Below are 24,220 nucleotides of genomic sequence, written 5' to 3'. Positions count from 1 at the left end.
AGTACTGAACGAACCTTTCTTCCACTACTTGACAACGCTCTCAAATTAGACTAATTTGTTTTCGTACATTTAAAAAAACCAAGCAAAATATTCTTCTATCTGCTACTTACCTCAAAATATCAATGAAATAAGACACTGTCAATAAATGTATGATGCAGTAAAATCTATTTCAGAGGGAGGGATAGGTAAAAAATGCAGTGCTGAAACAACTTGAGGTTAAATTTTCTGAAACAGTATGCATTGGCTTCCCTATCCACAAAGGTAAATATCACTGAATATAATCCGAAATGGGGAAAAAAATCCTCAGTCTTGTATAATGAAGTAAAATATTTCCTTGTCGGTATTTTAAAATGTAAACTGGAAGTTCCAGTATTTATTAATATAATCACCAAATAAGGTACTTCTTGTGGGAGTCTTTTGTTAATCCATACCCAAAAAAGCAAATAGAGGTGCTCTAGTAAGAGGGCCTCCCAATCAACCAGAACTTGAAGGGCCTCTTTCAACCACACCTGTACAAAGCAATGAAGTTGACCGTCATGCTGCATAATAGATCTTAAGCAAGTCTCTAACTCTAAATGCTAATTATTGTGTCCAGACTGTATAGCACAATAATATATGAAATTGAAATGGAATAAGTTGTCATGTTGAAGAGGATCTCCACTGACACTAAAGTCTGTCTTTTGCCTCTGACTTTACTTTGAAAGCTATGTCAAGTACTTCCTCACTGTAGAGATTTCATATGATTCATTGAGGTGGGGAGAAAACTAACTACTTGGTCTATAATCTGTCAATAGTCCTTTCCAAATTAAACTGGGTGAGGCATTTTGATTTAAGTTTGCTGAGTGACAGAGGCTTGTACTAAGAAATGTCTCTGTACATGGTGACATTTGTGTCACTAGATTGATGCAAATGATGGAAAGCAAAACTGCTGCTGTTTCTCAATGGAAAACCTAATTGCCTGTTGGCCTACCTTTCTAAAATGCCTTTTGAGGCCCTAAATTGCTTAGTCATGTAATACTGTAGTAGTAATGATATGTAACACTGCCATGGCGCTCTGCATTTTCAAAATCTTATACAAGTATTGACTATCACAATGCCCTTGTGAGGGATAACTACAGCAGTATATTTCCTATTTCATAGAGTGGAAAGGAGATACAAGTGATACACCCAAGTGCACACAGTTAGAGCAAGGAGCTCCAAAGGCTTTCAGGTTGTTTCTAGGTACAATTCAAGGTCTCTGAAGCCTTCATGTATTTGGTCCTGTACATCTGTGGCCTTGTCTACATTTTCTCCTGAAGCTCGTTGCCACTTGTGTTTACAATGGTGTGAGTGCTGACAGGCTGCCAGCACAGTTCTTACCCCATAGGGTTATATGGTGCTGTTTAAAAAGCCAGTGCCAGGTCTAAATCAGCTTTCCCACCATTATTACCACCAAGAAACTTTTAAGGGGAAAAATAGTGTAGGTGCACCCTAAGGCCATCTTTTCTGCATGCTTTATCCTGACACTTCAGGACATCTAGGACAGCATTTTTCAACGTTTAGGTTGCGACCAGGTAGTGGGGTCGTGGCATGCAAGGCATGTGAAAAGTCCTGTCAGCGGTGCTGCGCAGCTAAGGCAGGCTAGTGTCTACCTGTTCTGACACCGCACTGTGCTCCGGAAGTGGCCAGTAGTGGGTCCGGCTTCTAGGAGCGGGGGAGGGCACGGTGCTCCGGCCAATTGGAGCTGGGGGCGTGCAGTGCCTGTGGGCGGGAGCCATGCGGAGCTACTTGTGCGCCTCCGCCTAGGAGCTGGACCTGCTGCTGGCCACTTTGGGCGCAGCGTGGTCCGCAGTGCCAGGACACTGCAGGAGTGGTAGATACGCTGGAGGGGAGGGATAGGATACAGAAGGACCTAGACAAATTGGAGGATTGGGCCAAAAGAAATCTGAGGTTCAATAAGGATAAGTGCAGGGTCCTGCACTTAAGATGGAAGAATCCAATGCACCGCTACAGACTAGGGACCGAATGGCTAGGCAGCAGTTCTGCGGAAAAGGACCTAGGGGTGACAGTGGACAAGAAGCTGGATATGAGTCAGCAGTGTGCCCTTGTTGCCAAGAAGGCCAATGGCATTTTGGGATGTATAAGTAGGGGCATAGCGAGCAGATTGAGGGACATGATCGTTCCCCTCTATTCGACATTGGTGAGGCCTCATCTGGAGTACTGTGTCCAGTTTTGGGCCCCACACTACAAGAAGGATGTGGATAAATTGGAGAGAGTCCAGCGAAGGGCAACAAAAATGATTAGGGGTCTAGAACACATGACTTATGAGGAGAGGCTGAGGGAGCTGGGATTGTTTAGTCTGCAGAAGAGAAGAATGAGGGGGGATTTGATAGCTGCTTTCAACTACCTGAAAGGGGGTTCCAAAGAGGATGGCTCTAGACTGTTCTCAATGGTAGCAGATGACAGAACGAGGAGTAATGGTCTCAAGTTGCAGTGGGGGAGGTTTAGATTGGATATTAGGAAAAACTTTTTCACTAAGAGGGTGGTGAAACACTGGAATGCGTTACCTAGGGAGGTGGTAGAATCTCCTTCCTTAGAGGTTTTTAAGGTCAGGCTTGACAAAGCCCTGGCTGGGATGATTTAACTGGGAATTGGTCCTGCTTCGAGCAGGGGGTTGGACTAGATGACCTTCAGGGGTCCCTTCCAACCCTGATATTCTATGATTCTATGACAGGCGGGAAGCTTGTCTCTGCACCTCGGCTGCGCTGCTGACCGGGAGCCGCTGGAGCTATATCTGTGCCCCAATCCCCTGCCCGAGCCCAGAGCCCCCTTCAAACCCAGAGCCCCCTCCTGTGCCCCAACCCCTTCATCCCCAGCCCTCACCCTAACTCTCTGCCCCAGCCCTGAGTCTCTCCCACACCCCAAACTCCTCATCTCCAGCTCCATTGGGTTGTGGGCCTCAACAATTTTCTTCAACTGAGTCCCCAGGAAAAAAGTTTGAAAACCACTGATTTAGGATACTCCAGGCAACATCCCCTGAGACATGCACATGAGCCAGGGTGTTCTCATTAAAGGTCCTTTAACTCTGGAATTTGCTTCTTCTAAGTTCCAAAGACTAGGTTTGCTGCAAATCACATCTGCTGCAGTCTTTTGCTGGAGTTGAGAGGATTTAGACTTTATAGGTTGGCTTTTCATGGAGTTTAATGGTATGTTTGTATCTTTCACGTTTAAGTGTTAATGTGTATAGAGATATGATATACACATTATATGTAAACTGTTACTTGTGGTGAGGAGTGAGGGAGATTCCATGACATTAAGCATAGATATAACATTCACGCACACTTAATAACTGTATTTGATATTCTAGATTGCCAGTCCTGGAGGCAAAATAAAAGCAGCTGCACTAAAATTTGAAGCATAACATAAATATTTGTCCCTATTCCTGGTGCAACTTTCTGCCTTCAGGCGCTAAATGAAAACATTTTTCTAACCCTTTGGCTTCACTATAAATGTCAAAGCTTAAATAATAGATTTTCTTCTACTTGTATACCTCCGTATATTTATAAGACTCTACCACACATACTTTGTAAGCTGCTGTTGCATTTTGGGAAGGGAATCGTTATAAAATGTTGCTGTCTTATGACAGTGAATGATCTGTATAGATATACCTTATATCTTGCCACTAATTTAATTTTTGTATATTAAAAAAAGACATGATTTGGATCTTCATGAAAACATGCCATCTGTGATCAGGAGAATCCAAGTGAATTACAAGAGCAAAAGAAGTGTCTCTGCAGCTTCGTGGATGGAAAATACTAGCTAAAAATCTCCGTTAAAACCTCTGTCATTCAGAGATAGGAGTTATTTAACTAATGCAGAAAAGTCATGCAAGATAGGAAGTTCAGACAAAATAACCTTTTCCAGCATAACCCTGTAGTATACTTAAAATACTGAGACTGTTCTTACGTGGAAACTGCAGAGTTGCATATCTTTCTCAAAAAGAAAAGGAGTACTTGTGGCACCTTAGAGACTACCTTTTCTTTTTGCGAATACAGACTAACACGGCTGTTACTCTGAAACATATCTTTCTCAGTTATCAAGTAGCCCTACTAAGATCTGGTACTAAATATTCAGGTGTTTACACAGCAAAACTTTAATTTAAAAATACAAGAGAACATAAAATGACGCTAATTATTCTGTGTGTGATCTCTTAAGGAGTTACTTCTACACATGTAGCTATTTCCTGTTTGAAAACTTGAGTAGAAAGAGTATTGTCTTGAGGCAAGCTAAAACCTGCCAGCATATTTCACAGGTATTGCTGTCTTGTGTAGATGACTCTGTGTGTGTGTGTATGTATATATATATTTTTTATATATATAAAAAATGCTAAAAACATTCAGATTGCAAAAGTGAGCACTCAAGTTAGGAAATGCCAGAATTATGGTTGCCTGTACAACCGGTTATTTGGCCACCTTGTACATATGCATTATGGTGTAGTTTAATTACCTGATCATACTATATTTTTCTACAGGACCCTTTTCTCATTTAATGGGCAGGAACTGATTTATGGAGAGGCATCTCTGTTAATTGCACTGAGGAAAGAGAAACCTGGGGGGCATATTTATAAAGCTGATTCTAGTCTGTTCAGAGAGCTCACAAGTATATTGCATTGTGCACAAGGACTGTAGTAAGAATCTTCCTCACCAAAGGATTTGGGAAAGCTAGGCATTTTGAGGCTTGTGCACCCCCAAAGAATCCGTTCCTTGGAGGAAGCTGTATTCTCGCTGACGCTGGATCACCTTCCTCTAAATAACTAGTACTTTGGGGCTGCTCTCTGTAGAGAAAGAGGAAGGAGGTAGAGAATATTAATACATATCATATTCATGAGGAAGGCTCATTAATGATTTCATTCAAGTGTCTCATTTCACAGACAAGGAGGTGAGGTTTTAAATTTCCAAAATAATAAATCAAACCTCATTAGACCTCTGGTAGATTTTTAAGATCCTAAGTGATTTACGAGCATAAATCCCATTCTTTCAATGGGATGTGCCTCTAAGGACTTAAGAACTTCTAGAAACCATTTCCCTTTCCCCCAGTGGTTTCTGGAGAAGGGAATGGAGAAACAAAGGTTTCAAAAACTTCCAGTACTCTAAAATGTGCAGAAAAGTTATAATTGCCTTCAAAGTACAGAAATTTTGGGAGTCATAAGGCTAGACTGGTGTTCCAATATTGAGTGCAGAAATGTTTCCATACCTTGTAAAGCCAGCATTCTCAAAGGGCTAGTCTACACTGGCAACACTAAAGCAGCGCTCTAAAAAAACCCCACTTTCACGAGGGGCGTAGCTTCCAGTGCTTTTTCACACTCCTGAGCGAGAAAGTTGCAGCGCTGTAAATTGCCAGCGTAAATAAGCCCAAAGTTGCTGCACTCAACTGTCAGCCTTTCATAGCACATAACAGGATCTCTTAAGATAAGTGAAAGTGTTAAGTTCAGATTCACCAACTTGTTCACACTCTTTAGAAAATTAAAGCTGTACATATTGGCTCTATCTAGTAAGTAAACTTTCTTGCTCCAGGGTGTGCTGCCTCCTGCTTTGTACTCTTTATGGCACGTGTTCTGATAGTTTCATTTCCAACTCTGCTTCCCTTCACTGCTGCATGCCAAAGAGTCTGGAATAAACATGAACTTCTTGTCTGTTCTTAGGTACAATGGCTCCCTCCCTAATGGTGACAGAGGACGTAGGAAAAGCAGGTTTGCCCTCTATAAGCGACCTAAGGCTAATGGAGTCAAACCCAGCACTGTTCATGTGATATCAACGCCCCAAGCATCCAAGGTATGTGGCAGTTGGAGAGAGAGTCTCTGCTTCCTGATAATCTTGGCTGAAGATAAAACTTACTTTTTTGGGTGGTATGCTTGTTTTCTTTTTTTGCCTTGCTGCCATCGTTTTGGTTTTGTTAGTGTTTAGACTTGAAATGAACTAGCCTGATTAAAAGTCCTGCAGTGGCTTCTAGTGATACTCTTAGTTGTAATTTAAACGTGAACACTAATTTTGAGCTGAGTAGTTGTTTTCACAAAAGATTAATTCATATATGACCCTGTTGCTTCCGTACAAAAAGTGTACTTTATCATCCGTGATAAATCTTCATTTTTGCTATATAAAGCACAGAATAAGAGGCTGTAATTACCGGTGATGCACACAAATATTTCCCTTATTTTAGTAACCTGTAATAATATAATTAACACTAGGATGTAAAAAAACAGTTTGATACCTCTTCAGAAAGAGAGTCGCCATTTTATTATTCAGAAATTATTGTTCTTTCTGGGCCTCTAATCTCTCTTGGTGTGTTAATGGCTCTGCATATGAGTGCATGTGCATCCAGTGATGTGGGATTTTTTTCTTCAAGTCCATCATTATGGTTATGGGAGGGAAGCACGGGTAGCATAAGCTTCCTGGTGAAACAAAATTGACTCTCCTTGGTGGAAAGTTTTGTACTAGTTAGGGAGATATAATTTCTTGTAGAATGTGGGTAAGATTTATTTTTTAAAGAGCCTCTTTTCTTGCACTATTTCAAATGATGGTTGAGAAATCCTAAAAAATGGGCAAATACATCCCACAGTGAACTGTGACTAGTTTTTGTTCTTTGTAATGAATGGCAGATTATATAAATTTTATTCTAAGTGACAAATCTTGTTGTCTAGACTAGAATCAAAGACAAAGCTGTGCTCCATGAATTTTGAACTTGGACGTGTTTAATTCAGGAAATGTCAATATTGTAGACATTCAGCTGCTTATTACCCTTTGTTCAGAGGTCATCCATGGCTATTCTGTGATTGGTTTTGAATGTGTAATTTCTGTTTAAGCACTTTGGAAGAAAATATGGAAGCTTCCCCAGCTTTCTTGAATAAATTGAGGCTAAATGATAAAGTCAAGCAGTGAAGAAATATACAAGAGCATACACAAAATACAAAGTCTCCAGCCTGAAAAGAAAGTGGGTCGGTGTATTGGTGGCTATAAATAGAATTCCAAGGTGTGAACAAGAAGCCTATCTTGAAAAGACAACAGACTTAAATAGAGAGATGAAGGATGGTCAGAACTCCTGCTAATCAAAGGTTCTGTGGCCACATAAAATAAAATTTGTGGCAAAGGTGAAGATGACTGGTGCAAATATAGTTATTTTTGCTAGATGTAAGGAAAATGCAGTTATTCAGTTTAAGGGAGTTAATAAAATTCTTAACATCAAAATAATGAGGCACCGAAGGGGACTTAAAAGCTACCCCTGACTTAAAGATTGGAGGGGTAGAACAGGAATCCATGTATGATGAGGAAATGTGAAGAGACCATAGGTAGACCAAATTCCAGAGAACAGGACAAAACTTGCCATTGTGCTTAATGTGTACTACAAACACACCTGAAGAAATGATTAATACAAGTGGGGGGAACTTAATGAGGACAGGTAAACCTGAATAGTGAACAGTCAGTCTTGCAGGGCTGAAGTGGACTTGCCTTAAGAAAAACAATCAGTGCCGAAAAGGCTTCTAGCGTGTGGAAGAACACAAAGATTGAAGATGAGCTGTCCAGTTACCTAAAATATATTCAGTATGTTTAAAAAGTCTTAAGTATTCATATTTGGTTTAGTCAGTAGATGAACAGAATTGAGATTTAAGAAGAAAAAATGGAGTGCCTTCTTGGTTTTTAAGCCTTTAGCATGTACTTGGGTCACAACCTATGTTTCACAACTATGAGTATGAGAAATGAAAGCTAAGATTCTCTGTCATGGTTCAAGATGGACTGTATCTTTGACATGCCTCTCCTCCTGCCCTATTGGAGCCCTTTTACAAGTAACACCTTGTACAGGTCCATCACCTGCACTTCTGAGTGAAATCCCATGATTCAACCCACTTTTGGATTGGATCTCCAGGTTACAGTACCCCTGTTTACCAACTGTCACTGTGCCTCCGTGGGTCACAACCGACCATACCAAATTCAGGACAAGCCGCTGGGAAAAAGGGCAGACACACACCAAAACTGGTGGTTATTCTTCCATGAGAGATACGAAACCAGCAACAAAAGTAAACTTCTGTCTCACCACGCTGGCTGACAAGAAGTCAGAAATTCAGCCCCCTTAGGTATTCCAGTCCTGGATTCAACAGCCAGACACTAGACTTAAAATTGGTTTTAAATAGCCACTCATCATTATCAAACAAAAGGGTTCTTCTGATCCCAAAAGACCAGCCACATACCCAGGTCAATATACAACTCAGATCTTACCCAATAATCATGCTATTGCCAGTCCTTTAGTATCTAATATTTAAAGGTTTATTTATAAAAAGAAAGAAAGGTGAGAGTTAAAATTGGCTAAAGGAATCAAATCCATACAATAATTGCAAAGTTCTTGGATCAGTGACGGAATAAACTGCTGGCTTGTTAAGTCTCTGGTTGCTTCCAAATCGTTAGAAGGTCTTCAGTCCTTTGCTTAGAATGCTCCCATTAGTATAAGTATAATCATAGTCCAGAGGTGGCTCTTGCTATAGTATCTCTCTGCCTGGATACTATCCCCACTGAAAAGTGATCGCCCAAACGGGTTTGATCTTGGCTTTTGTCTGGCACCCACTGACATACTGGGGAAACCCTGTTTTAAAATATTAGGGGTTTTCTCTGGTTCTGTAGGCTGCTGACACTGAAGTTCCACACCAAAGTGAGTGTGACTTGTGCGTGTGCTGCAAGATTCTTGCTGTGTTGCAAGCAAGAGTGTATAGAGGCATGCTTGACGTTAGTCACTGGGTAGATCAGTGCAACAAATAGCCATTGAACCTGATCACCACCCAAGGAGCAAGTTTAAATTTTGTCCTCAGAATGTCTGCTGTGGACACTGCTCCTACTCTATGCCTGCTTTCTCCTTTGAATAGCAGGTCCTTTTGAAAGTTTTGTAAATTTTGTAGTCATTTGGTCAGAGGATTTCCAAGATACAATCCCCACAAAGTATGCTCCTTTTTAATGTTTTCAGATTCTTAAAACTTTTGGCGCAAAGCTAGGACAAAACTAAGGCTGTGACCCTTATAAAACTTATAGTGGGACTGTCCCTGAGCTCAGCTATTCAGCTTTACCAAGGACCACTTCAGAAATATTTCAAATTATTATACTATAACATCTCTAGTACCTTTTTCTTTTAACAGACAGTTCACATCTCTACAAGCTGTTTCCTCAGGAAGTCCTTTGATACAAACGGAAAAATGTACTCGTGTTGACTTAACGGAACAAATCCTGCCCCTAATGCCATCTGCCCAAGTCCCCCCTGGGACAGTCCAGTGTATCCAATGCAGTTTTGTGTCTGGAATATGAAGCTGGTATGTTGATGTGGGGCTACTGTGGAAGGGAAGACATTCATTTTCATCCAACTGAGAACATCTTTATTACAATGAATGGGCCATTTCATACCTCTGTGAGCCTCAGACTGCAGAAATGTGGGCAGAACCCCTTCCCCATGTACTAACCCCGGATTTGGGGTAGGAGACTCAAGCACCACTGTTTCCTCTCCCTTTTCATGTCCAGCTGGTGCATTTCCTCGTAGCCATGCCACCATTCCCAGTCCCCAGGGCCCTTCCAAGCTTAACAAGGACATATTTGCTCCAGGAGGAGGTTGGAGCTCAGAGAGTTAAACCCCTCAGTCTCTCTACCACAATTTCCTTAAGCAGGGGAGATGCTCTGTCAGCTCTATATTAATGAAAACTGAGTTTGCCTTGCTCGATCTCATACCCTTCCAGAAGGTAGAGGGTGGCTAAACTTACATAACTGTTTACCCCCCCAACTTCAACTCTGTCCCCTGGAATTAGGCACAGGGACCAAAACACATGCTCAGATTGGATAGTCCTCTGAACTGTGAAGGGGCTGTAGTGGATACAGGTTTGAGGGGGTGTATATGTACAGGAGAATCTCAGAGTTCTGAACACCTCAGGAATGGAAGGTTGTTTGTAGCTCTGAAATGTTCGTAACTCTGAACAAAACATTATGGTTCTTTCAAAAGCTTGCAACTGAACATTGACTTAATACAGCTTTGAAACTTTACTTTGCAGAAGAAAACCACTGCTTTTAACCATCTTAATTTAAATGAAACAAGCACAGAAACAGTTTCCTTACCACGTCAAATCTTTTTTTAAACTTTCCCTTTATTTTTTAGTAGTTTGTTTAACACTGTTCTGTGCTGTTTGCTTTTTTGTTGTTGTCTCTGCTGCCGCCTGATTGCGTACTTCCCACTTCCAAATGAGGTGTGTGTGGTTGACCGGTCGGTTTGTAACTCTCATGTTCTACTGTATATACGCATTACCTTAATTCTTTTTCTTGGCTCTGAGGTTTAAGTTCATCCATTCCCTGGAAGGGCATGAGGCAGTGCTACTCAACCTTAACTCTGTTAACAAAGCGTTGTGTTTTGTTTTTTTGGGGTCAGTGATTGGTGAAAGGGGTGGAGGAAGGGGCTAGATTAATGCTCCTTGACTTGAGGGCTAATGGTGGAGAGTAGAACGTAGCAGGTGGCTTTTTTTCCCCCCGTCAAGGCTCTGTACCTGGCTTTTTTGCATGTTTTTTGAGCAACTTCCTATCCAGAGTACCTATTCTCCTATGGGTTAGTACCATATCTGAGGTAGAAGCGAAACTCAAACAGCTTAATGGGACTAAATCGGGGGGCCCAGATAATCTTCATCCAAGAATATTAAAAGAATTGGCACAAGAAATTGCAAGCCCATTAGCAAGAATTTTTAATGAATCTGTAAACTCAGGGGTTGTACCGTATGATTGGAGGATTGCTAACATAGTTCCTATTTTTAAGAAAGGGAAAAAAAGTGATCCAAGTAATTATAGGCCTGTTAGTTTGACATCTGTAGTATGCAAGGTCTTGGAAAAAATTTTGAAGGAGAAGGTAGTTAAGGACATTGAAGTCAATGGTAAATGGGACAAAATACAACATGGTTTTACAAAAGGTAGATCGTGCCAAACCAACCTGATCTCCTTCTTTGAGAAAGTAACAGATTTTTTAGATAAAGGAAACGCAGTGGATCTAATTTACTTAGATTTTAGTAAGGCGTTTGATACGGTGCCACATGGGGAATTATTAGTTAAATTGGATAAGATGGGCATCAATAGGAATATTGAAAGGTGGATAGGGAATTGGTTAAAGGGGAGACTACAACGGGTCCTACTGAAAGGTGAACTGTCAAGTTGGAGGGAGGTTACCAGTGGAGTTCCTCAGGGATCGGTTTTGGGACCAATCTTATTTAATCTTTTTATTACTGACCTGGGCACAAAAAGTGGGAGTGTGCTACTAAAGTTTGCAGATGATACAAAGCTGGGAGGTATTGCTAATTTAGAGAAGGACAGGGATACCCTACAGGAGGATCTGGATGACCTTGTAAACTGGAGTAATAGGAATAGGATGAAATTTAATAGTGAGAAGTGTAAGGTCATGCATTTAGGGATTAATAACAAGAATTTTAGTTATAAGCTAGGGACGCATCAACTAGAAGTAACAGAGGAGGAAAAGGACCTTGGAGTATTGGTTGATCATAGGATGACTATGAGCTGCCAATGTGATATGGCTGTGAAAAAAGCTAATGTCGTCTTGGGATGCATCAGGAGAGGTATTTCCAGTAGGGATAAGGAGGTTTTAGTACCGTTATATAAGGCACTGGTGAGACCTCACCTGGAGTACTGTGTGCAGTTCTGGTCTCCCATGTTTAAGAAGGATGAATTCAAACTGGAACAGGTACAGAGAAGGGCTACTAGGATGATCCGAGGAATGGAAAACTTGTCTTATGAAAGGAGACTCAGGGAGCTTGGCTTGTTTAGCCTAACTAAAAGAAGGCTGAGGGGAGATATGATTGCTCTCTATAAATATATCAGAGGGATAAATACCAGAGAGGGAGAGGAATTATTTAAACTCAGTACCAATGTGGACACAAGAACAAATGGATATAAACTGGCCACTAGGAAATTTAGATTAGAAATTAGACGAAGGTTTCTAACCATCAGAGGAGTGAAGTTTTGGAATAGCCTTCCGAGGGAAGTAGTGGGGGCAAAAGATCTATCTTGCTTTAAGATTAAACTCGATAAGTTTATGGAGGAGATGGTATGATGGGATAACATGGTTTTGGTAATTAAATATTCACGGTAAATAGGCCCAATGGCCTGTGATGGGTTTTAGATGGGGTAAGATCCAAGTTACCTGGGAAAGAATTTTCTGGGAAAGAATTTTCTGTAGTATCTGGCTGATGAATCTTGCCCATATGCTCAGGGTTTAGCTGATCGCCATATTTGGGGTCGGGAAGGAATTTTCCTCCAGGGCAGATTGGAAGAGGCCCTGGAGGTTTTTCGCCTTCCTCTGTAGCATGGGGCACGGGTCACTTGCTGGAGGATTCTCTGCTCCTTGAGGTCTTTAAACTACAATTTGAGGACTTCAATAGCACAGATATAGGTGTGAGGTTTTTTTTGTAGGAGTGGTGGGTGAAATTCTGTGGCCTGCGTTGTGCAGGAGGTCAGACTAGATGATCATAATGGTCCCTTCTGACCTAAATATCTATGAATCTATGAATCCTGCAGGGGTGTACAACACATAGAACAAGATGCTTACTGAGCAGGCAGGACAGCAGCATGTCCCTTCTAAAGACAAAGGGATCTGGAAGAAAGGAGTTGTAGGATCTGGGGAAGAGAAGTGGAGAAATAAGGGGCGTGTAAAGAGGCAGAGGAAGCAAGGAGAGAGCCATGAAAGGCAGTATGGAGATAAGATTGCAGTATGTGTCCAATTCTGAAGTACATAGAAAAAGAGGGAAAAAGTAGTGGGGAGAATGAATAAATGGGTAAGATGCAGGTACAGACTTGAGGAATATAGGTCACACCTATGCCTTTTGCTTCCACCTTATGGTTTGGGATGAAGGGGAGAAGGCTTCATCTTGAATAGACTGAGTAATGCCCTCAGGACTTGCCTAATCCAGAGGCTAAGAACTGCTGCTGTTCTTCAGATGCGGACCTCACAAGTCATGACTTCACCTCCACGCTACGCTGCAAGTAGCTCGCAATCCGGTTACTTCCTCAGTGGAACAGGCTGATGTGAATACATAGTACCTGTATGGAAGTGTCTATATTGAGTGCATTAATACTGAAATGTTTGGGGCCTGATGTCTTCAGGCTATTGATGACAGGCAGCAGGGTTTTCTAAGTTTGAGTGCCCCTAGTTTTAGAATCTGTTCCACTTGTATATCTGTCGGATACTATGCAAGCATGATGCATTTATTTTGTTTAGCTTTTGTAGTAACAGATCCATATTTGTGTTACTCTGTATTTATAGCAACTTACTGACTTTCATAGTAGTTGTGTTTCAGAAATTAATAAAGTGAAATGTAACATTTCTGATTTTACAGTATGTGTTTGACATACTATCTATCCAAGTATACTAACTATCCAAGTATACACCATTACACATCTTCCAGCTGCGTTTGGATTGATTACAATTTTTCCTTTATAGTGGCTATATAGCACAGAATTGAAGAGGCATATTGCACTGTGACACATCCTATTAATAGGATAATTTAAGTTAACACAGGAGTTTTAGTGTGCAAAAACTCTTAACTGTGTTTTCTTCTTTTAACAAAACCACTTCTGAGTTCAGACTGGCTAGTGAAGTCACTCTTCAAAAATTTAGGGCCCTTGTATCTCTTTGTGCATACTGGTAAATTCTGGTCCACACTACTTAGATGATGAGCGAAAACATGTCTGTGTGTGTGTCTCCAGCAATTTCACAAAGTTTTCATGGTAATCTTAAAACCCAGACTTCAAATACAGTATCTTTAGACAGGTTTCAGAGTAACAGCCGTGTTAGTCTGTATTCGCAAAAAGAAAAGGAGTACTTGCGGCACCTTAGAGACTAACCAATTTATACGAGCATAAGCTTTCGTGAGCTACAGCTCACTTCATCGGATGAAGTGAGCTGTAGCTCACGAAAGCTTATGCTCGTATAAATTGGTTAGTCTCTAAGGTGCCGCAAGTACTCCTTTTCTTTTTAGTATCTTTTGAACATCTGGGTTCACATTAACCACAATAGTTAGCCACCTGCCAAGCTCCCTCTTCTGTAAGGCATCTAGTTAGCTAATAGAACAGCTCTCATCCATCTTACATTTTATATGCACTACAATAGGTGTACAATATACCAATTATTGCTTTTTACAGAGACAATAAAAGGTAAGTATGAGTTGGTAATTAAAACCTTTTACTGTTCTGAGTACTTGGATTCAGGTAGATACATCAGGTTGAACCTATTCCTTTGCTACTTCCTTCGAACCCTTATAAAAGAGCTTTTGTGTATTTATATTGCTGTGTGAGGCAGGGTCTATGGATGTGTGCCAGAGACCAGTGATGCAATGGATTGCAGCTGGTGATCCTTCTGATGTGAAAAGGATTTTTTTTTAAACCCTTTTCATGACAGGCTTTTCTGGAATCTAAGAAACCTGAGACTAAATCAGGTACCCTAACAATAGCTTCTGTGTGTCCCATTGTGAGTGGTTCCAGAAACTCAGAGCGAATAAAGAACAGAGAAACCCTTTTTGTTCCTGATGATAACTTATAATTTGACACTAAAATTTTTGTTCTGCTCGAGCTCTTCAGCATAGCTATTTGCATTTTTCATTTGTGGGAGACTAATGGAAATTTTCACTGCACAGAATATTAATGAGCAGCCGCTGTCTTCCCCTTCATTTCCTGGATATGAAATTTGTATTCCTGCTTTGTTTGCCCACCCATATGGACGTTATGAACATCTCCTTTCATTTGAGGGGAAGACTCATTTTACTCTTGCTCTTTCTGCTAGTGACTTAAATTGAACCTCTTTTTGCTGAAACACTCATTTCTGGCCATTCTACCTACAGGAGAGGTTGTTCATTTCACTAATATCAGAACTAAAGGTAACAGTTAGGCCTAATGGCTCCAAGTGCCTGGGCTCTGCATAGACTGACTCATAGTCTCGTAAGCCCCAGTTTGGCAAAGCACTTAAATATGTGCGTAAGTCAAACACAAAGTTAAACGCATGTGTTGCTGAATCAGGGCCTGAGGCTGAGGAGCCACTGGGCAATTTGCTACTACACCTTGGCACTTTACAGAGCTCAGGGCATGTTTGAGAGAGGCTTTTCTTACAGGGACTTATCGTTCTTCCCACACCATCAGGTGCGTAAAGCACAAGTCAAATGGCATCAGTCATTTCTGTGCTAGGGTCACTTTTCCAGGTCTTTTCTATTCAGATGTAGTAATGCTCTTCCAAACACTATAGTACTACAGAGTGGATTGAGGAGCTGGCAGTATTGCATGATAACACGCAAGAACAGTTTTAAATTATGCCGACTCTTTGGTGGTGGTTTCCCGCTCTTCTGAAGAGCCCTGTGCGGATACAAAATGTATATCCGCGGATATAAATTGGTATCCACGGAGCTGTAGGGCTCTGCTGGGAACCACCGCAGCAAAAGCAGCAGCCCAGTGGGCCACTGCCCCCAGGAGCCAGCACTGTGTATCAGCAGTTCCTCTGGTGTGGCTCTGCTGACCCCAGCACTGCCCACCAGGGGTTGCGGGGTGGTTCAGGCATGCTGGAGGCACCGCCGGCGTAGGGCACTGGCTCCTGGGGGTGGCAGCCTGCCGGGCTGCTGCTTTCACTGCTGCGGTTCCTGGTAGAGCCCTGCAGCGCCACGGATACCCGCATCCATGGTTATAAGTTTTGTATCCGTCTAGGACTCTACTCTTTAGCACAGAAATCAGCTGCATGTGATTTTGGTGCTCCTTAAAAATGCTGGATCGACAACTACTGAGCCCAGACTTCTCTGGCCTGTTGTGTGGCTTGTGAAAAAGCTGTGCATGCTTTCTTTACATTGCTCTAATAGTGAAAGTCAAGCATGGTTTATGGGGACTGTTTCTGTTTTCAGGGGGAGGTGGTGGGGGTGGGTGATCTTGGCAGTCTTCGCAGGGAGGCCCAGGAGAAAGCAAAGGTGACAATTCTGGTGTATGGGCACCTTCCTACTATAAACGGGGCTGAAACCACCAAAGTGAATTCAGGCCATTATTGTCTTTGGCTGGATTTGAACTAGTGATCTACAGGCTCTTATTTGAATATCAGTACTAAAATTAGTTTATAAATTTAAACCTACATACAGTGAGTTTATGTATTGACTATATGCATACACATCTTCACTGTAGATCAAAAACTTGGTTCTGTCTGGAACAGTCAAAAATTACTTACACAGAAATGTTCCAGAAGTGTTTGTAGTTGAAATATTTTACTTTGGCATTCAATGGCTATTCAAAAGCATTGCCTGAGAGTGGTGGGACTGTGAAGTGGAGCTCTGCGATTTGTTTTCTAGGTCAGTGGTTCTCAAAGCCGGTCTGCCGCTTATTCAGGGAAAGCCCCTGGTGGGCTGGACGGGTTTGTTTACCTGCCGCGTCTGCAGGTTCGGCCGATCTTGACTCCCACTGGCCGCGGTTCGCTGCTCCAGGCCAATGGGGGCTGCGGGAAGGGCGGCCAGCACGTCCCTTGGCCCGCATCGCTTCCTGCAGCCCCAATTGGCCTGGAGCGGTGAACCGTGGCCAGTGGGAGCTGCGATTGGCCGAACTTGTGGATGTGACAGGTAAACAAACCGGTCCGGCCCGCCAGGGGCTTTCCCTGAACAAGTGGTGGACCAGCTTTAAGAACCCACTGGTCTAGGTGACACTATTTGCACCCTCTCCCAAATCTATCTTGCTCAATAGATTTTGTGTAAATAACTTCTTAAACAAAAATACATCTTAAGTAATACTTAGAATCTAACTGTAAAGGGGCATGTTTTGTGTACGCAAAGTATTTTCAGGTGTTTAATCTTAGGGATCCACGTGGTTCATCATGTGACAATGAGCTGTTTACCACAGTTTAGCAATAGTTTTACCTGCATGTAGTACAGAACTCCCACACCTGCTGCTTTGGCAGGCTTACAATAACACATTTGGCTCTCAAGTTCTCATGGTCACAACTGTCCAGTTTGAGTCTTCAGTCATTACGATTGTTCTCACACCTGTTACTACTGGTGCTGCTTGTAACCTTTATTCCCTACTCTGAATGAAAGAAGGTAAATTGGGATTTGGACCTGGAGTGCCCTTTACTGCAGAAGCGTCCAGGATTTTAATTCCTGTGGTAGCTGATCTTCTCTACCCCTCCACAGAATCTTCTAAGGAGGAGTGGGGAGTCTGTCAAGTTTGCATATGAGGGATGAAAACACGTGGCCAGCAGCTATATTATTTCCACTCCCAAACACTCAAAAACCATGAGTCAGGCCCCAAAATTACAGGATCTTATTAAATTAATTTGGGGGTCATTTTTATTTGCTTTCTGGTTTTCAACAGTTTACAGATCACATTTTCAAGGTTTTTTTTCCTGCAACCATGAGGGCTAGAAACGTTAAATGCAAGCTGAGCTTCCGACATATTTGCCTGTCTCAAAGAGCTGAGACTTCTATAATTTAGTGTTTTTTCTCTAAGACTTAAGATAAAATCAAAGGATTGGCAGTATTAGTGCTAATCTCCTGGGCCATTCTTGAAGCGTGCATGTGAGTTCTGTGTTGGAACCGGGCAGTTACTGCACAACCAAATCACTTGCAAAGTAGGCTAATTTAGGCCAAAAGTATACTGTGAATTAATGGGAAGGAGCTACTCCTAACAGCAAGTATGGCTCCCCCATTCTTTACAGATCAAATTTTATGTTTTGACACTGCACTAGCCAATAGGTGAGTGTTCTGTCACAAGTTGGGCATTAATGTTCTCCTTGTAGAAAAAAGCGTGATCATTTCCCCTCTATTCGGCATTGGTGAGGCCTCGTCTGGAGTATGGTGTCCAGTTTTGGGCCCCATGCTACAAGAAGGCTGTGGAAAAATTAGAGTCCAGCAGAGGGCAATAAAAATGATTAGGGGGCTGGAGCACATGACTTATGAGGAGAGGCTGAGGGAACTGGGATTATTTAGTCTGCAGAAGAGAACAATGAGTGGGGATTTGATAGCTGCTTTCAACTACCTGAAAGGAGGTTCCAGAGAGGATGGATCTAGACCTTTCTCAGTGGTACCAGATGATAGAACAAGGAGTAATGGTCTCAAGTTGCAGTGGGGGAAGTTTAGGTTGGATATTAGGAAAAACTTTTTCACTAAGAGGGTGGTGAAGCACTGGAATGCGTTACCTAGGGAGGTGGTGGAATCTCCTTCCTTATTGGTTTTTAAGGTCAGGCTTGACAAAGCCCTGGCTGGGATGATTTAGTTGGGATTGGTCCTGCTTTGAGCAGGGGGTTAGACTAGATGACTTCCTGAGTTACCTTCCAACCCTGATATTCTATGAAAAGGCAAATTACTCTGAACATTTTTTTTTTTTTTCAAATTTTGGGGGAAGAAAAGAGAAATAGTAAATACCTCCTTACAGGTATGTGATCTGGTTTTCTAGGCACTTCAGTTTCATTTTTACTGGCTTGTGGTGGGTGGAGAAGAGAACATTCTCCCTGTCCTCCAGACCTGTCCTCTCCTCCTGTCCTTTTTTTCAAGCTGTGTGCAAAGGGTCTTTCTGATTGCTCATTCAATAACCTGCAGTCAGTCTCTCTGCCTCTTGCCATCACAACAGCAGCATGTACCATTACTGACTAGGTTCCTGCAGTCCTAATCAAGTTTCATGCTGCTACCAGAAAAGTACAAAGTTCAGACGCATAGATATAATTGTTGTTTTTGTGAGACTCTTTCCGTTCAATGACTAGGGAAACTGCACAAATGTGGGATTCCCCGTGTTGACTTGCACAGTGCAAACCATTGTGTCTGTGTAGATCAAGAGAAGAGATAGTTAGCAGGCAGTTTCCTTTACGTATGTGGTGTGAGAACAAAATGGAAAATATTGTTTATAGGGGTAGAAAGGCAAAACTAAAGTTCCTTTAAGAAGGTCATTCCAAATGTTCTTTTAGATCCAGGCTGTTTGGCCAGAATTGTGCCCCATCAGCACTTTCATAGTCTTATGAAGCTACCCATGCAGGCTTTAATTAGGCAGGAGTTAATGATAGACATCCCCCCACAGTCACATGCATGCTCTTTGGGAATTGGATGTAAAGCTTATGGAATAACTGATCTTTCAAATAGGGAGCCAGGTTGTGATCTCTTACGTTTGTCATTATACCTATGGTTCATCCTAACCATCTGTTTGTCCCTTTATATAGCTGAATCCATAAAGGATGGACCTTCATAAAGTATGAACATTTATCTACGCTAGTTGAATTTTGAAGTTCTCCCTGTCGTGTAATCTCTTCGGCTACCCTCCTTTCTAGGATTAGCTAGAAGTCCTCTGGCTCATTTTGAGAGACATATAAAGGTAGAGAGCGTTTCAGGGAAGGGAGCGTACCAAAGCTCAAGTGGAGGATTATGAGGAGATGTCTTGGGATCCCCTCTCCAATCAGTTCTTTCAGATGGGGATAGTTTCTCTTAACTGAATCTCTTTGGATCATTGAGACAGAGGTAAAAGTTTTTTAGTTAGTTCCTACTTGATTACTTAAGTTGCTGTTCTATCCTGGATGTGGTTTTTGGGTGTGGCTTTAACAGTGGCAAACTGAACTGTCTCAACTTCTGCATATTGTAAAACTCTGTATGTTGTATCAAGTTTTAAGTTGACATTTTGAATGCCTCTATTAGCAACTTGTGCCGTGCATGCACACAGGGCTAAAGTTGAATTATTGAAAGGAGTGGGGCTTAATCATTTGAAGGTCACACACAAAAACATTCTTGTTTTTAAAATGTATCCCACCTATATTGCAGCTTACTTTTTCTCCTAGTTCTGTTTGTTTAGTATCGTTTTCTCCCCGCTTTTACAGGACTCTCTAACTTTAGTCTACTGACATATATTAAATCTCCATTTGTCTGTTAATTAGATATTTTGTAAGGTGTAATTGTGACTTGAGCAAGGATTGATGCCTTATATGGAAAAAAATACTTTAGCCTAAACTTCTTTTGCCAACATTCTTCATCCAGCATATACAGACAGGATTAAAATTGAAGGTATTGTGCAGTTAGCCCCTCTCCCTCATTTAGGAGCAGGCTGACTAGTTCTTTTCAGTGGGGGAAACATTTTTTTTAAACATGCTACCAAAACAAACCATTACATTTCACCCAATTTTCCCTGTGGGGAGAAAGGAAGAGAGAGTAAAACACATAAGAAACGTCACTCCCATCATTTAATGTGTACTGGAAGGTGATTACAGTGATGAGGGTAGTATATAAGAAACAATAACAGAATAATGAGTTTTGTGTATTTAAGAAGTGTAGGGGTGGCCACTAACACAAGTTGGTGGGGTAGGGGATGGATGGGAAGCTTAAGCTTCTCTATGCAGAAACACATTGTGATCTGCTGTATAGCTCATTACACTTTTAGACTGTTTCTTTGCCACCAAAGTTCTAAACTTCAGTCATCTAACTGGAGAAGTGTGTGTTGGTTTGGTTATTTTTTTGCTGATGAGAAACTATTAAAAAAAACACCTGTGTGCCACATGATGTTCCTCCTTTAGATTTCAAACTGGCATCATAACAGGTTTTGTACCTTTCCTTGTCAGGCTCTGAAACAATTTCAAAACACTACCTAATCCTGCCTTTCAAAAAATCACATAAATGTAGGGCCGGAAAGGACCTTAAGAGGTCATCTAATCCCCACCTCCCCTGCCCCATGCTGAGGTAGGGCAAAGTATATCTAGATCATCTCTGAAAAGTTTGTCTAACCTCTTATTAAAAATCTCCAGTGAGGAGGATTCCACAACCTCCCTCGGAAGCCTAGTCCAGAGTTTAACTAGCCTTAAAGTTAGAAAGATTTTCCTAATATCTAACGTAAATCTCCCTTGCTGCAGATTTAACCCATTACTTCTTGTCCTTCTATCACTGGGCATGGAAAACAATTGATCGCTGTCCTCTATAACAGCCCTTGTTATCCGGTTCCCTCTCAGTCAAGATTAAACATACTTAATTTTTATTCTTTCCTCATAGGTCAGGTTTTCCGAATCTTTTACCATTTTTAAGGCTGTCATCTGGATTCCCTCCAGTTTGACCATATCTGCCTTAACGCATGGCGCCAAGAACTGGCCACAGTACTCCAGCTGAGGCTTCACCAGCACTGGGTAGAGTAGGATAGTTATCTCCCCTGTCTTACGTATGACATTCCTGTTAATACTCCCCAGAATATAGCCTTTTTAGCACTGTATCACATTATTGACTCACTATAATCCCCAGACCTTTAGCAGTACTACTGCCTACCCATTATTCCCCATTTTGTAGTTTTGTATTTGATTTTTTCCTTCCTAAGCGTAGTACTTTGTATTTGTCTTTATTGAATTTCATCTTGTTCAATTCTGACCAATTCTCCAATTTGTCAAGGTCGCTTTGAATTCTAATCCTGTTCTCCAAAATGCTTGCAACCCCTTCCAGCTATGTGGCACCTGCAATTTTATATGCATAATATTCACTCTGTTATCCAAGTCACTAATGAAAATATTGAATAGTACTGGACTGCGGGCAGACCCCTCTGGGACCCTGCTAGATGTACTTGTGATGCTCCCCAGGTACCAGGGGCTATGAGTCACCTCACCACTACCTCCTTAGCATAAGGAACCCTTGTCAGTGCCTGCTGGGGGTCAGCTCCCTAAAACTACTGGCCTGTGGCTGTAGAGGCACTGCCTTCCAGGCCTCCGCAAGCCTTGCTCTCTTGTATTGGTTAGCAAAAGGCACACATCAGCCCCCGAGTCCTTGGAGCATTGCCCTGCAGCGTCCAGCCCATTATCCACTGAACACTCGCAGAATTGCCGGGCCTGCTGCTCCTAAAGGAGCAGCACGCGCCAGCTTGGAAGTTTCAACTTCGCATCACCACTTTGCTCAATGCCACAGCACTTAGATATATTTATTGTGAAACAAAAGAATAAGTTCGTTATTAAGGAACAGAAATTCAAATGATTAGTGAATAAGAATATTGGAAACAAATGGTTAGATACAAAATAAAATCACAACCACTTTCCAGAACCTAAACTTAATTAACAAGTTATCCTCTGCCTAAAGAAACTTCTCACCCAAAATTCTCTCCACCATTTTCAGCCAAGCCTGGCTGAGACCCCTCTTTCAAGAAGAAAACTGGCTGTTGGTTTGCTACTTAAGGGAAGGATGAGCGGGTGTCCTCTTTGTCCCCCAAATATACGAGAGCAAACCTTTGTACACCTTCAGATAGTTCCCTTCCTCCCCAGCTGTTAGCTGCTGCTTGTTACTTTTTCTCTCCGAAGTTTTCACAATTCTCCATTAGCATAGAGGACTTACCTTTAATGGTTGATTTTTTTTTTTTTTGGTTTTGTTTTCTGAAAAAAAGATGAGTTATGACGTCCTTTGAAGGACTCCTGCTATTTTACGTTCGTTGTGGATTTGTACTTCAGTGATTAGAGAGATCATTATGGAAGTCAGCAGCAGCAGCAACAACAACAACACCGCTCACTCTGGTATTTCTAGCATTCCACTTACCCTGCTAGGCGGAAAGATTTCTACAGGAAGGGACACAAATCACAGAGAAGAAGGCCTTCTGGTTCCAATTTCAGCCAGCCAGCCCATCCTCCAACAGCTTTGGGCAAGCAGCCAATTTGACTCTGCTGTCGAGAGCAACGTTCCAATAATTAATTTCCCGACAATAATCCCTTCCACTGGGGACAGGCTCTCTCACTTCTACAGTTCTTGGGAGTCAATAACCATGGACAAATGGGTCCTAAGCACTGTAGGATCGGGTTATATTGTCCATTCCCCCTTCCCACACCTGCCCCAGACCCTTCTCAGGGACCACCCTCGCGAGTCACTGCTCTTAGAGCAGGTGCAGACTGCATGCTTCTGGAGCCATAGAGGAGGTTTCCCCTTCAACGTCGGGGAAAGGGATTCTACTCATGGTACTTCCTGATCCCCAAGTTCAAGGGAGGTTGAGACCTAATCTCCGTCCCCACAGTCTCAAATGTGTAAAATACATGAGATTCTGCATGGTAACCCGACCTATGATTCTTCCTGCTTTGGATCACGGCGACTGGTTTGCTACTCTTGATCTTCAGAATGCCTATTTCCAGTGGTGGTCTTCCCAAGACACAGAAAGTTTGAAATTGTAGTGGCAGCTCAACATTGTCAACACAGTGCTCCCCTTTGGCCCCATGCATATTTACTAAGTGCCATGACTGTAGCAGCAGCATATAGTTCAGGAAAAAAAGGAAATTCATGTCATTCCGTATGTAGATGATTGGTTAGTGAATAGCAAGTCCAAAGACAAGGTCTGTCATGTCCAGTTCACACCATCTCTCTGATTGACTGGATCTGATATTGAACAAAGGAAAATAAACATTGATCTCAGCAGAAAATTAGAGTTCATTGGGGCCCAACTAGATTTTACAAGTTTTGATGGCTTTTCTGCCAAACAAGCAATTTCAAACAATTCATCGCCTATGTCTGTCCTTCCAGTATCACCCTTCAGCTGTGTTCCATGTGTGCCTGAAGTTGCCAGGTCATATGGTTTCATGCACTTAAGTAGTCCAGCATGCAAGATTGCACCTTCATCCTCTTCAGAGCTGTTTGAAGTTGGTAAGTCTTCTGAATTGTTAGTCATTGGTTAGCCTACTACAAGTGCCATCGGCCATTCTAGGGTTCCTAGAGTGGTAGACGGATCAGATCAATGTACGTTAAGGTGTTCCCTTGTTGGTCCTCCACCAACCAGGGCTATAGTTACCAATGCCTCCACTATAGGTTGGGGAGCACAGCTAGGGACATCGAAAGTTCCGTATTTGTGGATAGAACACAAGCTTCCCTTCACATCAATGTCCTGGAGCTTTGAACTGCTTAAAATGCATGCTGGGCTTGTTGGCCTCATACTTACCGAACAATACCAGAGCAATGTATTTTGTGAACAAGCAGGAAGGAGAGTGCTCCAGGAAGCAATAAAGGTTTTTGTTTTTTTTAACTTGCATCAAGGAAGATATCATTCCCACAACTGCGCATTTACTAGGTGCTCTGAATCGGTTGGCTGATCACCTCAGCAGGAATTTCTCCCAGAATCATGAGTGGCCTACGAAAAGCAGTGTTCTGAGCTCCATCTCCAGAGAATGGGGTATTCTTCTGATCAGCCTGTTTGCAAGAAAGGACTCTTGAGTTGGGTGTCATCCAGGCTCTTTAACTGATGCCTTCTGTTTTAAT

General features: G+C 42.0%; 1 protein-coding gene across 2 annotated transcripts in view; it reads left to right on the top strand.

The window, feature by feature from the left end:
• The window catches only part of PELI2 (pellino E3 ubiquitin protein ligase family member 2), a 133,294-nt gene that overhangs the window by 42,343 nt on the left and 66,731 nt on the right, over positions 1 to 24,220 (top strand). For both annotated transcript variants that reach the window (XM_077820746.1, XM_077820745.1), the window contains one exon: positions 5,681 to 5,810. In XM_077820746.1, the coding sequence (XP_077676872.1) occupies positions 5,681 to 5,810 (130 nt within the window). The remainder of the gene's footprint in view (positions 1 to 5,680; positions 5,811 to 24,220) is intronic.

This window comes from Eretmochelys imbricata, chromosome 6 (genome assembly GCF_965152235.1).
Source record: "Eretmochelys imbricata isolate rEreImb1 chromosome 6, rEreImb1.hap1, whole genome shotgun sequence".
In the NCBI taxonomy this organism is placed as follows: Eukaryota; Metazoa; Chordata; order Testudines; family Cheloniidae; genus Eretmochelys; species Eretmochelys imbricata.
The sequence above is the reverse complement of the archived record's forward strand: the minus strand, read 5'-3'. Positions and strand labels throughout refer to the sequence as shown.